Source organism: Podarcis filfolensis (assembly GCF_964270895.1).
Source record: "Podarcis filfolensis genome assembly, chromosome: 17".
Taxonomy (NCBI): domain Eukaryota; kingdom Metazoa; phylum Chordata; class Lepidosauria; order Squamata; family Lacertidae; genus Podarcis; species Podarcis filfolensis.
In genome coordinates this window covers 25,915,961-25,935,274 of record NC_139621.1, presented here as the reverse complement: position 1 = coordinate 25,935,274, position 19,314 = coordinate 25,915,961, and the positions used below count along the sequence as shown (strand labels likewise).

Sequence of the window (19,314 nt, the reverse complement as noted above, 5' to 3'; positions counted from 1 at the left end):
AACTGTGCCAGTGAGAAGGCAAGGCTGAAACAGCTGCTCCCTCTGTTAATTTAACAGCCCTGTTTCTAGGGAGATTGCTGATCAACTTGTTGGACTAGTATTGGAATGGGACGTCTTTGTTGTCAGTGAAGCTTGTTGCTATCTCATTTAGGTAATTTGGCATCATGAAATGGTATGTATGTAGGGCCAACACAACCACGATATTTTGCTTCTAGATTTTCTCTGTCAGATTTTTTTACCATCTGAGGCCAGCTTTCCCCTGTCAAAGCCTAAATGGCTCTTCTTCACGAATCAACATTCGCATCTGCATTCCTGCAAGGAGCTCAGAGCAGCAGTGTAGCTTCACATAGCTACCCTGTGAGAGTGGCTTAGGCTGAGGCTGACTTGCTCAAGGCTTCATAGCTGAACGGGACTTTTGAACTGAAACCCAACCCTCTGGCTACTGCGCCACACGGACTTTGTTTATACTGGAAAATGGAAATCTTGGGATCTATGTAAGTGACACCAGAAGCTCTTTTGCATGTGTTAGGTTACTTCATTCTAAAGAGTTCCCAGCTGGAACTAAAATAGTACCCAAAAAATGTGACGATAGTTATTTTGAATTCATCCCAAATTTCAGTATTGTTTCCTGCTGTTTTTGTCCTTTTCACTTGAGGTGAAAGATTACCAAGCAAGCCCACCCATCATTTGGCACTTTCGGAAGGGGGTTGCCTAATGGCATTCTGTACAAATCTTCATCAAGCTTGTACTAATATCAAAAGGCTGAAATTGAAGTTCTGTAAAGTAGCAGGCAAGTGGAACACGTTCCAGCAGGACTGGGGAAGATTACCAAGGGTGCTTCTCTCTCAGCACCTATTGTTATTGTTGTTGTTGTTACTTTTCCATTTATGAATTGCATCCCATGAGGCACCTCAAAGCAATTTACAATATGACCTAAACATTAAACATGATTAAAACAGTTTTATATATGTAGCTTACCTATAAGTTTGTTTGTAGAATTTTATTTCCCCCCCAAGATAGGTGACAAGATAAATGTTTGAAAGCAATGTGAGATTTGTGTATCAATATTAATTTTGAAATAGATGTTTGTAATATAGTAGTACAAGACCCTTGTTTCTGATTTCCTATACACTGAGTATAAGAGTCTTAATGGTTTGTGCTCATTTTGTAATAGAACATGTTAGTGCAGAAGCTCAGGTTACTAATTTTTTGCTCACTCTTGTCTAAATAGCTATACTTGTATGAACCAGGATATTCTAGTCTGGTTGAACTTGAATGTCAGCTATTCACATAAAATATGCCAACAATACGAAGATCTTCTTTGGAATCACATAGTGAAATCTAAATGTTGAAACATCTGAGATATTTGAAGCTACCACTCTTATCATTCCAGATGTATTGCAGCATCAATGACTGTTTGTGATATTGCCAGGTGGCAGTTAATGTGAGACTGAAACGGAGAATGGAGGAGGAGGGATGAGCCGTAACTGTGAACTACACATCTATGGCACTTTTAAGAAATAAAAATTGACAAACATTTTGCCTCATTTTGAACTAAACGTAAAACAGACATCTATTAAGGATGTGCTGCTGTCTGGTTTGAAATATGTTTGATTTAGATTATTTAAAGTAAAAAAGTACTTCTAACTCTGGTGCATAGCTTTTTAGAGAGTGATTAAGGCATAATACAGACTTTACTAGATTATGGTGAAATTGGAAATCATTCGACTCCTGTGCCTCAAACTAGAGGGATTTGCTTTATGACAGCAGTCAATTAATCGAGAGTGTGTGCATATGAGAAACCCAATCCATTTATTTTTAAGAGTTATATGAATTGCGTGACGCATACTCGAAAACAATCCCCACACATTTATTGTTGATTTTAATTATTCTTTGAATTTACGTTTTACTGTTTTTACTGATAATTTCATTGTATTCTTTTTGGGAGATGGGATGAGGCTTTATTACAGTCAGGACAGCCTTCGCTGACTTAACCCGTGGGCCCTTAAGGCCAGCCCAAACAGGTCTTCCAAGGAGGCTTTATTTTATAGCCTGCAAAAATAAATAGGATTGATTAAATATTTGTAGTCTGCAATGAGTTTAGTTTCTGTTGGAAAACCCACTCTCTTCTATTGCCTGTAACTTTGATGTTTTCCAGGCAAATGATATGAAATGTGCAAACATTTTGAAGTATTATAATTGGCAAGTGCCAGGCAGGTTAAGAAAAGGGTTCCTGTCTTAGTGGTAGTTAAAAGGGAAACATTGTGTAAAGTCTGCTCTTATTTTTAGCGAAAGACCTAAGCAGTCTGCCCAAGTAACATGGTACTACTATGGGCAGAAACTACTACTTTGCTAGGACATCAGAACATGCTAGATTGGAGACAGATTAGAGAGGTCCCAATTAAGAGGAAGTGTGCATGCACATTCTATAAAATTCAACCAAGTGGCATTGCAGCGAATGGAGGCTTTTGCAAGCTCCACAGTGCCTATGGGCACTAGGTTGCCAGCCTCTGCTCCAGGAGCACAACTTGATATGATCTTAGATTTACTATACTATTCTCTGAAATAGTGATCCATTTACTATTGCTTATTTGTAGTATGGCCCGCTGGACCAAGAATCCTTCCATGTAACACAAATGTAACCTCATACTCTGCCCAAATCATTGACTTTTTAAATCTGAGGTGTTAAATGTGGGTATCGGGTAAGTTTTCAAATTAATTTGTTTGAGTTGCGGTACTTTGTGAGTAAGGGAAGTATAATTTTCTCAGACATGCCACCTTTGTGTATCCATAGGAGCCAACTCCTTGGGGCCCAAGGGGCCTTCGCTCCCCATAAAATATTTAAGGAGGTTGCCCCCACCAAAGTTAATGGGCATTGCCGTTCAAATGGTGTGCGTGCACCTCATCATGATTGATTCTGTGGGGCGGAGGTTACCAGACACCTGACACCACCAAATAGTTTATTCAAGTTGGCACCTCTGCCTGTATGTGAATTTAAAAATGACAGAGGAGAAGCAGAGAGTGTCATGCAATGTGTGAACCACCTGCCTTTTAATTCTCTGCTTTTCCATCTAACTGCTGCTGATCTCGGCAACACAGATATTGAACCTGCAAGTATCGCCGTGATGAGCAGCTGCAGCCCAGGAATTTTTAGACCCAAGAAAGTGAATTCCTTCTGATTTTAATTCCTTCTGGCATGTGAACTTAAGTATGTGCTTCCAGACCTGTCAAACTCCACTGTGTCGTTTTTCTGTCCTTCTTATAAAGAAGAGGTGTGTGAATGCAATGTAGCAGAGTGTTTAAACAGAGCTTCTGTTCCCTACAGGGATGCGGGTGGCGCTGTGGGTAAAACCTCAGCGCCTAGGGCTTGCCGATCGCATGGTCGGCGGTTCGAATCCCCGCGGCCGGGTGAGCTCCCGTCTTTCGGTCCCAGCTCCTGCCCACCTAGCAGTTCAAAAGCACAATTAAGTGCAAGTAGATAAATAGGTACCGCTTTATAGCGGGAAGGTAAACGGCGTTCCGTGTGCTGCTCTGGTGCCAGTTCGCCGGAGCAGCTTTGTCACGCTGGCCATGTGACCCGGAAGTGTCTGCAGACAGCGCTGGCTCCTGGCCTCTAGAGTGAGATGAGCGCACAACCCTAGAGTCTGTCAAGACTGGCCCGTACGGGCAGGGGTACCTTTACGTTTACCTCTGTTCCCTACACATTTTTCTGAACTTGATTTAGAGAAGACTTTCCCACTTGCTGTTGAACTAAAATAACTGCAGAACAACCAACCTCCAGATGTTTTGGGCTAAAGTCCTTCAGCCTCAGCCAGTGTTGCCAGTGGTCAGGGATGATGGGAGTTTTGACTCCCAACAATATGTGGAAGGAACTAGGTTGGAGAATGCAGTTGTAACAGTTCTGATTACCTCTATAACCAATGCACAATGAAGTTTTCACTAGTCTTGAACAATACTTTTTTCTCTTCAAAGAGAAGAGGCATTATAGTGAGGGTTATAGTGAAACTGCTTCGTGCTAACTTGCATGCTTTTCAGGCTCTGTTAGTTAGTTAAACTGCAACCCCCCATTGTTAAAAGATCTGTAGATCTAAGTGTAATACAGCTAAAATTACTTGACTGTTACCCAACTAGTATTTCAAGTCGATCCACATTTTTGTTTAGTCACAAATGGGGTTTGTTATGGCCAATGGTAAGCAAGATCATGACTGTAATTGCAAGATCCCATTGCATGAATAGAAGGAATTTCTGCATGCACATGGCAGTAGTGTTCACTGATTTCCCCCATGTCTGCAGCCCCTTAAAAGCTGGAAAATCCTTATTTTCTAGCGTTGGAATGTTTGTGGGGGAGCGTCCTTCAAGGAAAGGAGAAAAATTGAGCCCTCATCAGCAGAAGTATCTTCACACATAAGTGTTTAGAATTTCATGTTTAAATGTTTTGCAACAATATATGGTGTTTCAGCAAAGAACATATTTTTGCTTCCACATAATGGCCTGATTTGCACATTACGTTATGCCGCATGATCCCTTGGTACAAACATATGAGCTGGGAGAAGTTACCACAGCTGTATGGCTTCTCCCTGACCATTTGTTGTTGTGCTGCAATGAACTAAGTCATAGTTTTGGTTGGTGTGTCTTCTGAACTCTTGGCGTAGATCTCCAGGACCAACCATAAGCTATTAACAGGCAAACCTTGGTTCCTGCTCATGGTTAGTCTGGAGAAAGTTAAACCATGAGTTCAGGTGGATGACACGCTAAGCCAGTGTTTCACAAATGGTGGGTCCCTGCCTCCTTTCAGGTGAGCCTCAGGGCCACAGCCGGCCCAGTGCTTCCTCACTTGCCTAGCACCCCACCCCCTTTGCTGTGCCATAGCCTTCTCGTTGGAACAATACCAGCCTCAACATCTCCCCACAAACTGGTGACTAGAAGACAACAGAGGTTCAGTGCGGGAGGAAAGCAAGGTATTCCTCTTAAGGGGAAAGGGGCAGAGCAGGTATCAAAGATATTAGATAAAAAGTTAATGTCTATTAATAATAATTGGGAATAGAAAGGAACAAGCCAAGAGAAGACAAAAAATGTAAAAGCTGCAATGAGGAAGGAGGAAAGAAGTAGTTTATGGGAAAATACAATACAAGATAAGTGTGAAAGGGGAAGGGGAGAATAAACGACAGGAGATGTGTAAAAATATTTTAAGTGATATGTTTGGGAAATGCAAAAATAAAAAGTATTTTCCACCTCTGCATTGCCTTTTTGTGGCTGGTGGGCCTCAGTAATTTTCATACTTCTTAAGTGGGCCCTGGTGGGGGAGGGGAGAACCCCTGCTATGGATTAGCGTGGCACAAGGCAGCAACAAAACTGGGGAGGCCCAAAACAGTTGTAATGTCCTTTCTGGGAGCCCACATGCTTGCACATTTGTGCTAATCCATGGTTTGGCCTAGCAAACCAGGTCAATCAAGGTTTCGTGTAGAACACAAGTTGGAGGGTTGTTTTATTTTCAGGCAGCGGGGCATATTTTAAGGTTCTCATATTTTATTATTATTGGGTGTTTATTTTATTTTTTAAAGCTATCTACCATTGTCAGCTTTTTAGAGCCAAGAGAAAGAAATTTAAGCATTATGAAACCATTGTTGAAGAGGAAAAAATACATTAGTTGTGAAAATGCAGCTGTGGTTCATAGCAAGCCACTCTTGCATTGAAATATCTCATTATACCTCATAATTATTTCATTTTTGGCATGTCAAGTGGATAGGGCTGTTTATGCTGCAGAGCCTCTGGGGCTTGAAAAACCTCCCATGTGTTTGGTTCCAAATTCTGCCTTTTTTAAAAGAAACCATAGTTCCTGGTTCCCAAAATGGGAAGCTGTGGTTAACTGCGACTTTCTGGTTTTTCCTTTCTGTTGAACAAGTATATGAGCCCTCAACAAGAATGTGTAGAGATATCAATGATAGTTTTGTGAGAAATGTAGTGGCTTGCATATCTGACACTGGCAATAAAAAGGGAACCTTATATAAGATGTATATATGGGAATGCCAGCTTGAGTGAGAGTGTAAAACAGACTAGTTAGATAAGTGGAGGAACCCTGTGAGTGTTGAACCCATCTAAATGTTGGTCTAGTATTTGTTTTCAGATGGTTGGTAGGGTGGATTCTTTCATTTGTGCAATATGTTGAAACATTTTCATTGTGCATAAAATGATAGGATAAAATAGTGGTTTTCAAGCCACAAAAAAACTGTTATTTAAAGTAAAACTTTGTTTTTCCTTCCAAAAAAAATCTTCCTATTATCAAAAGTTGCTGAAATACATGTGTTAAAATAAAACCTGAGGCGCAAGTATTTTTACATTTTACTTTTATGGTGTTTTTTCCAGCGTGGATCTGATGAGCTTCTTCCACCTAGTTTCGCTTACGGGCCTTTTACCATGAGCAATTCTACTCCTGCTACAGGTATGATTGTATGATTAAAGAACACACCTTGCAGCAGGTTTGCAAATAGCCCCTCGCCTTGTTTCCTGTGTAAAGTTCAATTTTTATGAGCTGGTCACATCTGAGGACTTATTTGCAAAGCTATTCTGCAGTGTGTTAACGTAAGCAGAGGCAGACCCCCAAGGATTGCTGCCACAACCCCAGTTTGATCAGTGTGACAACTTTCCATGGGACCTGTGCTTGTAGCAACAGTGGAGAGTCTATCACATGGCTTATTTAAGAAAGGACCCATGGGAAGTAGATGAACACGCCTCCAATGATCAAGATAGCTATTGAATTCCCATTGCCTTATATTGTAACTCACTCATAACACGTTCTTTAGTTTTAATGCTGCCTAATCTAACCATGGTTAAAACTGGGAGTCTCCCCAGACTCACACGCTCCTCCCCTCTTGTGTGAGCATTCTCTCTTACTCCCTTTAAGAGATAAATATTGGTTAATGTAACATCTGCATAAGAGTTTTCCCTGCGCATTATTGGCATGGAATAATTTGTAATCAGCTTCAAAATGAGAAGGAAGAGGAAGTCTGGGAAAGTTCTCAGACTTTGCTCTGTGGACCACCAGTGGTCTATAAGGTTTATTCAGGTGGTACACAGCTTGTCTGTAAAAATACAAATAAACCGTACAGCATCTAGAAGTGTATTCCTATTCCTACAACAAGACACTAGCAGTTTTCAAGTGGTTCATGGGGAAAAACATTTAGGAACCACTGGATTCCCCATGGAGCAGTGAACAGTGTTCCAGTGAACAGCCTTATTTATGTAGATAGTCTTCCATTATCAGCTAAAGGTATGAAATGGTGAATTTATAGATGCTGTCAAAATATTTATAGCTAGTTAGGTCTAAAAGAGGCTATGAAAGATCTTGAATTACCTGTAAAGCAGGCATGAAAATATCATTTATTGCTCTTAATAAAAAAAAGTGCACTAAGAACTGCTTTGATGGTTTTCTGCAATCAAGCGGTGTATAAATTTTATGAAATAAATAAAATAATAAACCATTTGCAGTTAATTTTTGAATTATCTCAATGGTCAGTCAAAGGTCTTCTTCAGTCAGCCCCTTGCCTTAGTAATTTCAAAAAAGTTTTCTCAGAACTTGAGAAAACAGCAATGCATTTGAGAACAATCTTTCCAGTTAATCAAACCTCAACAGGCAGAGCTGTAAATAGCGAAGGAACGTTATTTAATAATATTTTGCAATTGGTCGTTTTTCTCAGTACTTGAATATTGTCATTCTGGTTTCCATATTGGGGAAAAAGTGACGTAGCATATCTGGAGGAGTTGCAGAGAGAATCTGCAAAAACGGAAGAGTTGAAGCAGAGGAATGGAGAGTCTTCAGTCCTGTCCTGCATACTCCCTTCAGGTGTACCCCTACAGTCCACCTCTGAAGAAGTGACTTGCATAGAGATCCGCTACTTACAAAACAGCCTGATATATTCACCCTAGGCAGATCAAGCTTACGCTTATGAGCACATGTACAAACCGCCTTTACACAATAGGCTTCTGCAATAATTTACTGCTGATCTGGTTTACTGGCCCATTTCCCATGCCTGGTGAGCTGGCAGCAGCAATGGAGGCTTCCTCACCTCGTTCAGGATGTCTGTGTGAGCAGATAGTGGACTCGCCCACTCTTTCCCTTCCTAACATAGTCAGACATTGCCTGCCAAGTCAGTCCATGGCTACTGTGCATGTGCTAGTTCAGGAATCTAGGGTGGGCATCAGTGATCCTCCTCTTCCATTTTTGGCAAAGCTAAAATATATTTTATTGACACTTAAGATCCTCTGTGCAGTATTGTAAATTGGTTGTCTGCAGAATCAACCAAGATGCTATTAGTGTATAGATTAGCAAAAGGTCCATCGTCAAAACAGGCTGTAGCATTGTTGACTCTCATGCTCTGATTTTCTCACAATCTCCCCTGGAGCGTTGATCTCTCCTGCAATACCTTTCTTGATGCTTTTGTATGATGTTAGGGGGCTTTATTACTCCTATAAAGTTCCAAAGCAGCCAGTAGCTGGGTAATATGCTTATAAACCTCTCTGTGAAAGATGCTCAATAACAGGCCCAGCTGCTGAAGCCCTTTTGGTTGCTGTAGAATTAGTTGCCATGATTTCCTAGAGTGACTAGTGAGCCAAAAGAAAAATTCCCAAGTTCTGTGACTGGAATAAACCTGTACAGACTTTATCTAAAACAGAATTAGAACTTCCTGTGATTAGAGCTAGAGATTAGTGAACAAACACAAATGTCATAAGGAAACAAAAAGCTTGTTATTGCTTAGTACAGGTGGTTTGATGTTGTGACCCGCACAGCAAGCAAAATTTTTAGCAATGCTAAAGTATACATTTTTATCTGAAGTGTTTCTTTATATCTTAGCTAATGGGAATGACAACAAAAAATTTAAAGGAGACAGATCTCCCTGCTCCCCTTCTCGAGTCCTTCATCTTCGTAAAATTCCAAATGACGTCACTGAAGCGGAAATAATTTCTCTAGGTCTACCTTTTGGCAAAGTAACCAATCTCTTGATGTTGAAGGGCAAGAGCCAGGTATGTATATACTTTGCAGTCAATACCCAAAATACAAGAAAAAGTAGTTCATGTAGCGTATGCTATTTGGCTAGTATCCAGTGGAATAGTTAAGAGTTGAGCAATTCAAATCTCCCAATTGTCTCACAGTAGTTTTGCCTCTAAAATAAACCAAGCATGTGCCTGAAACCAGGAAGTTACTCAGATTGTTGCCTAGCCCACACCCAGCCCCAAAAGGCTATTGACCATGATTCCTGGGCTACAAAGAAGTTCTCTGCAGTATCTCTCCAGCCCTTCAGGGAGCTGCCTGCCATTTGCAGTCCAAGAGCACAGGTCACTAGCAGGTGTCCTCAATCTTCAGCTGCATGAACCACGAAAGTGTAATTTTGTATCGTAGCTTTGCTCTCAGACCATAGTTTTAAACAAAACACATGTCTCAAAATTTGGACCTGTCAGGGACCTGTGATGGCTTTAATATCAGAAGTGGAAGCTTTCAATCCCTTCTTCTCGGTGTACAAAAGAGGTAGAAGAAGGGAACGTGCAATTCTGAGGCGCGCTCTTGTAGAGGAATACAGTGGTGCCCCGCAAGACGAATGCCTCGCAAGACGGAAAACTCGCTAGACGAAAGAGTTTTCCGTTTTGGAGGTGCTTCGCAAAACGAATTTCCTATGGGCTTGCTTCGCAAGACGAAAATGTCTTGCGAGTTCCTGCGGGGTTTTTTTCTCCCCCCCCCCTTTTCTAAGCCGCTTATCCGCTAAGCCGATAAGCCGCTAAAAGCCGCTAATAGTGCTAATCCGCTAATCCATCAATGGGCTTGCTTCGCAAGACGAAAAAACCGCTAGACGAAGAGACTCGCAGAACGGATTCTTTTCGTCTTGCGAGGCACCACTGTATTCTTATTCTTCTTATTAAATTTGTATACTGTACTGCCCTTCAACTGTAGATCTTAGGGCAGTTCACAGCATAAAAATACAAGATAAAAGCACAAAATGCATAATAAAAGCAAGAACAAAACAAACCGATAACCCACCCCACGCCCTCCCACAAACACATTTGAAGGAACATAGGATCCTATTCAGCCAAAGGCCTGGTTGCTGAAAAAGATGGTTTTTCATCACATCTGAAGCTGGTCACTGTATAGTTGTGAAGTTTTGTTTTTTTTAAAAAAAAAAAGCTTTTGGGGGAAATCACTAGAAATATAGAAAACTTGTGTCATTTAAACAAAAATATTTTTATTTGTTTCCTGCAATGTCTTTAGCAGTTATAATGGTATTGGGTGTTTGGAGAGCACAAAGGAAAACAAAATCTGAAAAAACTTATATTGGGTCACACATTGATAAATGCCTGTCTATCTCCAAGTTGTGAAATAAGGCACCTTTACATACCGTATTTTTCGCTCTATAGGACGCACTTTTCCCCCTTCAAAAATGAAAGGGAAATGTGTGTGCGTCCTATGGAGCGAAGACGCCATAGCCCCGCGACCCTCTCCCGGCTGGAGAGGTGACGCGCGGCTATGGCAGGAGCCTCTTTAGCTGCGTGCCACCTCTCCAGCCGGGAGAGCGCGTGCGGGGCTAAAGAAGCCATAGAAGCTTTCCGCTGCTCCCCGACCTGCTCTTTGGGGCTGGTGGTGGGCTTCCCCTCGCCAGCCCCAAAGAGCAGGTCAAAAGGAACCTGAAGCTCACTGACCCCTCTCGCTCTCCAGGCTTCCAATGTAGCCGCCTGAAGGCGACTGAACGCACCTTGTTTTAGAGGGGGAAAACAAGAGTGGGAAAATTCTCCCCCTCTCTGCGCAGCGCCTCCTGCCACTTCGCTGAAGGGGCGCTGGGCAGAGAAGGGGAGAAATTTTTTTTCTTGTTCTCCCCCCTCTAAAACAAGGTGCGTCCTATTGTCCGGTGCGTCCTATGGTGCGAAAAGTACGGTAATAAAAATAAGGAACTACTTGAAGTAAAAATAAATAAAAAATACAATGTTTTCTTTTGTAAATAGATGTATTTTTAAAGTACATAGCAAATATAAAAGCAGCAGTCTGTGCATGGTTTTTCGTTTGTTTGTTTGTTTTGTTTGTTTGTTTTCAAGTGAAAGTGGTTTTACAATCATAACGCTCCTCTGTTTGTGTTAATTGCAGGCTTTCCTAGAAATGGCTTCAGAAGAAGCTGCCGTTACTATGGTGAACTACTACACTCCTGTTACTCCTCACCTCCGCAGCCAGCCTGTTTATATTCAGTATTCCAATCACCGAGAACTTAAGACTGACAATCTACCCAATCAGGGTGTAAGTATGGTACTTTTTTGGGGGGAGGGGGGAATCCATAATATTCATTAGAACTATTAGTATGTAAATGATTTTCAAACCACTTAAATATCCTGTTTTTATAAGCCTTCAGTTTACTTTCCTGAAAGCAGGCCAGTGCTTTGATTTTGAGCAAAGGAAGTTGATCTTCAGCTACTTTTAGTTAGCTGTTTAAAAACTTTCGTGCTTTCTTACTAGGCTGGACAGTACAGCTAATAGATAAAGTTTGATGGTGTGCTGACTACATATGTGAAGGTCAGAGGGGTGCGGGAACTGTGGTAGGAGAGGTTTTCTCCACCCCATGAGGACTTCTCAACTTTTCCATTGGAAAAATCCGGAAGGGGCTGTGTACACTGGGATGGGGAAACACCTGGAAATGAAACATCTTTTGAAGGAGTGAAATGTTGCAAAGGCAAGGTTTTGCTCACTCATAATATTTATTCCGTTTAGTAAATCGTTCCCCGTGACTCACTCTGAAGCAATTTACAATATACTATAAAAACAGTAAAAACAATTGCATATATAAGAACAATTACGTAGCAAAGATTTTTACACAAGACAGTCAACAGCAGGGGTGGGGAAGCTTTTCTGCGCCCCCCCCCCCCGATTTTCTCTTGACTGCACCTGGTTTTTTGGCACTTCGAGTGACAGGTGCCAGACACCTGACACACTCTAAATTCCTGAAAATGAGCTGGCTTTGCAAGCCCTACGCTTGGTGTTTCAGAAGCACTGAATACAGAATGGGAAACTTGTAACCTTCACTAGTATGTGCTGTATATCAGGGGTAGGCAACCTAAGGCCCATGGGCCACAAGCAGCCCATGGTGGTTGTTTAACCGGCCCACGAGCTGCGCCTGAACTGAGCCGCCCACTCAGTGAGTCCCCGCACGCTGTGCTAAACCAGTGTGCTGCGGGGACTCGCTTCCGTGGCGCTGAAAATTGCGCAGGTGCCAAAAATCACGTCTGTGCAGGCGCCGTAAATTGCGGGTGCGTGCGCTCATGTGCGCACGCAATCCGGTCCATGGAGGGCTCTCCGCTGGAGTGAACAGGCCCAGGCGTGGTAAACCTTGCCGACCCCTGCCATAGATGAACAATTTGCCCACTGGGTGCAGTGGAGAGAAAGTGTAAGGTTACGCTTTGAGGGCACATAGATCCTTATCCCTTGTAACTCTTTAAATAACACGTGTGCAAGTTAACAATGGCATGTACAATACACAGAATGTTATGTACTGAAGTTCTCACCCTGGGCCAGCAGGGGGATACTGTAGATAGTTCAGGTCCACATATGCAAATAAGGGATCGAAAGTGACGTTCAGTGATTGGATAGTTACAGAAGGTTGTTACAGTTACGTTGTACTGGAGCTCTATATAAGCAGGTCGGCTGAACCCTTCAGTTCAGTTCTGTTCTGGCCTCTGAATAAACAAGAGCTGCTTGAAGAATCACTGTGTCGTCTGATACGTTCACTCACAACTTAACACAAAACATTTCCATCCTTTCTTTCCACCCCCTCCTTAGAGAGCGCAAGCTGCGTTGCAAGCAGTGAATGCGGTGCAGTCCGGAGGCTTGGCCCTTACAGGTGCTCTCGCGACTGAAGGCGGACTACCTCCTGGTCAGAGTTCTGTTCTTCGAATTATAGTTGAGAATCTCTTCTACCCTGTAACTCTAGAAGTGCTGTATCAGGTAAAAGACTTTAACACAAAAAAACCAATTACCGTATTTTTTCGTGTATAAGACCCTGTTTTGGGGGACTCAAATTTAAGAAATTTGCACTGTGCACTATCCATGTATAAGACGATTCCCACTTTTTGGCATAATTTTAAAAGAAAAAAACCTAGTCTTATACACGGAAAAGTCAGTACTTTTTTTTTTTTACATTGTTGTATTTGGTAATGAAAAACAAATTGTCAGATGCTTATTCCTTCACTACTTCCTCTCCAGGGCTGATCTTTCATAGTGTTGGGCTGGTCATCTATTTTCTGACAAGGGGAGGGCATCTGGTGATGGTTATTTGCTAAAGAGAGTATATGCCTATAGCGATTGGAGCTAATAGCACCAGTTATCTGGTCACGTGCAAGCAGTCAGAGCATAGCTGTCAACTTTTCCCTTTTCTTGCGAGGAATCCTATTCGGAATAAGGGAATTTCCCTTTAAAAAAGGGGAAAGTTTGCAGCTACGATTCAGAGTGCAGCCTGTTTCTCTCTCATACACTCCCTCCAAAATAGCCACAGATGCATATGGGTACAGATTGTTCCCCTCAATTGCCCTGGAGAAACCTGTTTCTTCATGTCAAGTGTTTTTGCTAGACTGTGACGATAGGTTTGGCTAAAAGGGAAGTTCTGAACCTGGAATTATATATTTAACTCAAGATTAATAGGGACGCGATTGGCGCTGTGGTCTAAACCACTGAGACTAGGGCTTGCCGATCGGAAGGTCAGCGGTTCGAATCCCTGCGACGGGGTGAGCTCCTGTTGCTCAGTCCCAGCTCCTGCCAACCTAGCAGTTCGAAAGCATACCAAAAGTGCAAGTAGATAAATAGGTACCGCTCAGGCAGGAAGGTAAACGGCGTTTCTGTGTGCTGCTCTGGTTTTGCCAGAAGCGGCTTAGTCATGCTGGCCACGTGACCCAGAAAAACTGCCTGCAGACAAACGTCGGCTCCCGCGGCCAGTAAAGTGAGATGAGCGCCACAACCCCAGAGTTGTTCGTGACTGGACTTAACTGTCAGGGGTCCTTTACCTTTATCTTTTTAAATAGGGGTTACTTATGTATTCATTTAAATATTCTTAACAATTCTGTTGTGCTCCAGCTGTATGTATGTAAGCAATCATTCCCTATAGAACAATTAAATGATTGAGTGGAATTTGCTTCACTCTGCAGCAAGAGTAGTAATATAACCGAACAATTTCACAGGCACAGCTATCTAGTTATTTCGCTGAGAGAACCCCTTCACTTAATGATTTTGTTATATTTACATGTGGTTCTCATGATAGAAAAACATCTCTGTCCGCATGGTTAAAATGTAACGTTGATTCTTTTGCTGGGGGTCGGGTACACATGAAGTTTGCTTCTCAAAACTTTTCTGGAAAGTATCGAGGTGTGAATTGGCTACCTGCATTTTTATTCAGATCTTCTCCAAGTTTGGGACAGTCTTGAAGATTATCACTTTCACAAAAAACAATCAGTTCCAGGCCTTGCTTCAATATGCTGATCCAATGAATGCACATTATGCCAAAATGGTAAGTGCAAAACTATGCACCTGATAAGTTTTGGATTTTGACCATGTTAACAATTTGCTGCGTATGACTTTGATTTTAACATGCATCTTAATTTTCCAGTGTTTTGTGTCACTAGTATCCCATTTGGAGTTGCTACAGGAGGTCCATACCGATATACATTTGTGGCACATACCGGTGCAGTGATTGTCTACACAAACCTGTCACAGCAGGCTTTGTTTCTAGATATTTAGTCAAGATATTTAAAGTCAAATTTAAAACTACTTTATTTAATGGTGGATACTGAGTCTTTTATATGTTTTATGTGTTCAATATGTCTGGATTACTAATATTTTATAGATGGTGAGTGTTTTTTGTTTTTAAAAAAATGATGTTACTTTGTAAACTATGCCAATGAAGGCTGAATGAATGAATATTACCTTGTCCACCCAAAAGATCTTGCATAAAGTGTCCAGATAATTAATGTTGGGGTGTGTGGGCATAGTTGTAAAAATCTCTTCTTCGCATGTTAAGAAATGACAGAAAGTCGTCCTTTGCAACTGTCATAAAGTATGACTGACAACCGTAACTTACAGGTACTCTAATTGGAAAAGCATTAATGATACACCATAAGCTTGACCAATGCAGATAATAAAACAAAATGCTTACGGCATTTGGATGTGTATGCTGCTTACCTTGATGGCATGTGGTGGTAATATTGTAAGGAACTGTATGAATGATGCCGTTCTTTAAGACTGTAGTGAACATTGGAGAATGGACTTGGAAAAACATGGAGGAATGGCACAAGAAATGTTCACTAGCTGCTTGCCCCTTCTGCTCTACCCAAAGCATGTTCAAGATTGCTAAAAGGATTATTTGGCATATATCAGTAATGTAAAAGATTAGGACTTCATAAACTCAAGTCAGCTCTTCTATCATCTTTGCAGGCTCTAGACGGTCAGAATATCTACAATGCTTGCTGCACTCTTCGTATTGATTTCTCCAAGCTAACAAGCCTTAATGTAAAATACAACAATGATAAAAGCAGAGACTTTACTCGTTTAGACCTTCCTTCAGGTGATGGACAGCCTTCCCTTGATCCCACCATGGCTGCTGCCTTTGGTAAGAACGCTTCATTTCTCTGTGTGTGTTTATTTTATGTACCAATTTTCTAGACTGTCCTTCATTAAACAAAGGCATCATATAGTACAACAGACAATGTATAGCAATAAAATACAATCCTTAAAACTAATAGCTAATAATACAAGCAGTTCGGGAGGCGGACGGACAACATCATTGGCAACATCAACAGATTTAATCCAAGATTTCCAATATTTATAGACAGCTTTTCACCACAAATTGAAAGGCAGCCCACCAGTATTTGCATACTAGAATTCTTGCTAATCTAGGTAAAAATGGTGGGTATTGTATTTCTGTGTTTGGTATCAGTATTCATGCAGGTTGTGTCTGACTGAATAAGTGCATTGTTGCTGGTTGCATGTATAAAGAATTACAATGGAAATCGGAATTGTGAATAAATGATTAATACCTATATTGCCAATAGTAGGAATGGTACCAATCCATGTATTATAGGTGTTTAATATATGGTGTTTTTGCTGTATTTGTGTAACTGCCCTATTGTCACTAAAGATAAGGGGTGAAGGAAGCTGCTGAGTCTGCTTAGATTGGAAGGACAATTTACAGCTGTTTATGTAGCAATTTGCATCTAATTAGGTTAAGTATCACAGTTCAAGTGTGTGAGTATACTTCAGGAAATGTAGCTTGAGTTTCTCTGATCAGGACTATCTCTGCATATTATAAATCCCAAATATTTATCGTCTAGCTTTTTATATTACGCCTCTATTTAGAGCAATAGTTAGACCTAAACATTCAAAGTTATTTCGCTGTTGGATTTTGCCCTAAGTAGCGAGAGCTGGGAAAACGATTATGATTTGGCTGAAAATATATAATAGTCAGATTTTTCTTTCCTTCCCTCATCACAATTTCAAATCTGCCACAGAAAAGGAACAGCATGATTTGGACTGCTATATGACAAAAAGGAACACTACCACCTGTTAAGCTTATTTTTAGTGCATTGTTGATTTTAATTATATTTTGTTCCTAACTGTTTTTACGGATAATTTCATTGTTCTTTTTGTAAACAGCTTTGGGTTTTGTTTTGTTTTTTACAGTCAGACAGTATATAAATATGCAATAAATAAAGTCATGAAACTTAAAAATAATAATAAGACAAAGGGCTGGTGTACAAAGCTGATTCTTGCACTAGATTTTGGATCTTTGCGGCGCAACCTTATACACATCAACTCAGAAGTAAACCCACCAATAACTTTATACTGTGTAAGCCACTCTTGTGATCTTCAGATGAAAGGTGGTATATAAATTAAATTAATAATAAAATACACTTACTCCTAGGTAGGTGAGTATAGGATTGCAGCCACACTTTGTGAGCTGAGTTGTGCAAATTGCACAGCTGCTGTTGATCCCATGATTGCTGTATCGTCTTGAAGTAGGAGCAACCAGCACAGACACATGTAGGCTCTCAAGCAGGCACCCCCCAATTTGGCCCTCCAGATGTTTTGGGACTACAACTCCCATCATCCCTAGCTAACACGACCAGTAAGGGATGATGGGAATTGTAGTCCCAAAACAGCTGGAGGGCCAAGTTTGGGGATGCCTGCTCTACAGTGACTAAAAGCACCGAATGTGTGTATCCAACCCCTGAAATAAGTGCCAGGTTAATTTAGCAAGCTTTAGAGGAATTGAAATTGCTTTCCGTTTTCTCTAGCAGTTAATCGCTTGCACCCTAATTTAATTTCTCTTTTTTAGGCACTCCAGGTATCATCTCCTCACCATATGCGGGGGCTGCTGGTTTTGCTCCTGCCATTGGGTTTCCTCAGGCAGGCAAGTCCTTTTCTGTATGCGTAAACCCTGTCTGTTATTGGTCTGTCTGTTTGTTTTTGTTTAAACAAATTAATTCAAATGGGCACTGGAGTAGACAAAGGACCTAGCACGCCTTTGTGTATGTAGGCCATGGTACTGTCAGAAAGCAGTGTCTTTTATACTTTTCTGCACTTAATTTTAGTTAGAGAGCTTGGGGCATTTGGGAATTCATCCATCTTTGGACAAGGAAAATGTTTTTTGCCATGTTAAAGTGAATCATTGTAGTGGGGCTGTTCTTTTTGTACCTGTATTTAACAACTAACTGGAAGTATGAGAACTCAAACTCCCAATGTACTGAAATAAATCTTAACTCATCAAGAAATGGAAAATCCGTAAGAATGGGATGGTACAGTTTCTGTTTGTCTTATCAAGATAGGCTGCAAAGATTTATTTGTGGCATTTTAACCAGGTGAGGAGGAATAAATGGCAGTCCTTTGCTTATTTATAAAGCATTTATTATAGAATGTTTCGCTCTGAGCTTGTGCTTTAAAATGAGAGATAAAAATTGAACTGCCATGTGCATCTTCTGAAATATTTCTATAGATCTGTTTTGACTTTTCCAGGTCTCTCCGTCTCAGCTGTTCCCAGTGCACTTGGTCCTCTTGCAATCACCACCTCTGCTATGACTGGGCGAATGGCTATCCCAGGAATGACTGGAATGCCCGGAAATTTCGTTTTGCTTGTTAGCAATCTCAATCCTGATGTAAGCCTCATATATAGTATTTTATAACATAAACATAGTTTGCAGTTAAGCTTATGGCACTTAACCCAAAATCTAAACTAGAGATTGGATAATAACCAGTATTATCAATGAAAAATATAACTGAAATAACTTTTCATGATGTGTGTGTGTATATATATATATATTTAGAACATTCTGGGGCAGGGGATGTTTGAAGTAATTTTACTTTATAATAGCACTTTGGTCTACCTAATATTGTATTTCACATATCTATTCATGCACTTGCTACCTGTTAAGGTTCTCTGGCAATCCTAAAATAATTGACGCACCTTTTCTTTTTAATACATTATGCTTGGTTAAAAAATATTGCCTTGTGATTTTTTTGCAGGCAATCACACCAGATGGACTCTTTATTCTGTTTGGTAAGTTGGTTTGTGTACAACACCAGATTAAAATAAGAAAGATATTAGCTGAGGGACTGATTTTTCAAACTGTGTTGGTTTTAAATTCTGCGGAGTTGTCTACATGTGGCGATTATTTAACTGTTTGCTAGTTCTTGCTACAGTCTCAGCTGTATTCATTGCAAATACTGATAATCAGATGCACATTATGTGCTTCTTAAACATATATGTACTGGGCCAAGTAAATGATTACTTCAGGATGGAATAATTGAGCTTAGGATAAAACAAATTCTGGATCTATGCATTCATGTGGAAGATGTATGTATTTAGTACACTCATCATATTTGCGCAATGTCTGGCTTTATTTCTAACAAGCTTCACCAGCTTCTTGGTTGTTTTTTAATGTTCTCTTTGAAGTGATCCTTAGCATGACGTGGATGTGATACTCCAGTGTTGCATATAAAGGGTTGCATTCAATTAAGTTTTACTAGGAATAGAGATACTGAAATTAATAGAACTAACTTAGTCTTGGTCATTCGTTCCACTGGATCTACTTGGTTAAATAGTAGCCAATAACTTGAATGAGATTGGTGCATAAGGTGTGTTGAAAAATACTTGTTTTGCTTTTGCAGGTGTTTATGGTGATGTCCACCGTGTAAAAATCATGTTTAATAAGAAGGAAAATGCCTTAGTTCAGATGGCAGATGCAACCCAAGCCCAACTAGGTAATAACAGTGTCATGTTACAGTTTACACAGGTCCAATTGAAGAGCGCC

At 40.7% G+C, this 19,314-nt stretch overlaps 1 protein-coding gene and 1 long non-coding RNA gene across 6 annotated transcripts in view; one reads left to right on the top strand and one right to left on the bottom strand.

Annotated features, from left to right (window-relative positions):
- Nucleotides 1-19,314, bottom strand: part of LOC310753141 — a 249,930-nt gene that overhangs the window by 16,729 nt on the left and 213,887 nt on the right. The window lies entirely within an intron of this gene.
- Nucleotides 1-19,314, top strand: part of PTBP3 (polypyrimidine tract binding protein 3) — a 46,817-nt gene that overhangs the window by 18,109 nt on the left and 9,394 nt on the right. For 4 of the 5 annotated variants that reach the window (XM_083593500.1, XM_083593501.1, XM_083593502.1 and 1 more), the window contains 10 exons: nt 6,364-6,439; nt 8,849-9,018; nt 11,123-11,269; nt 12,803-12,967; nt 14,409-14,519; nt 15,443-15,617; nt 17,343-17,417; nt 18,020-18,159; nt 18,527-18,560; nt 19,172-19,264. In XM_083593500.1, the coding sequence (XP_083449626.1) occupies nt 6,364-6,439; nt 8,849-9,018; nt 11,123-11,269; nt 12,803-12,967; nt 14,409-14,519; nt 15,443-15,617; nt 17,343-17,417; nt 18,020-18,159; nt 18,527-18,560; nt 19,172-19,264 (1,186 nt within the window). The remainder of the gene's footprint in view (nt 1-6,363; nt 6,440-8,848; nt 9,019-11,122; nt 11,270-12,802; nt 12,968-14,408; nt 14,520-15,442; nt 15,618-17,342; nt 17,418-18,019; nt 18,160-18,526; nt 18,561-19,171; nt 19,265-19,314) is intronic. The other variant, XM_083593504.1, reaches the window with a different exon arrangement.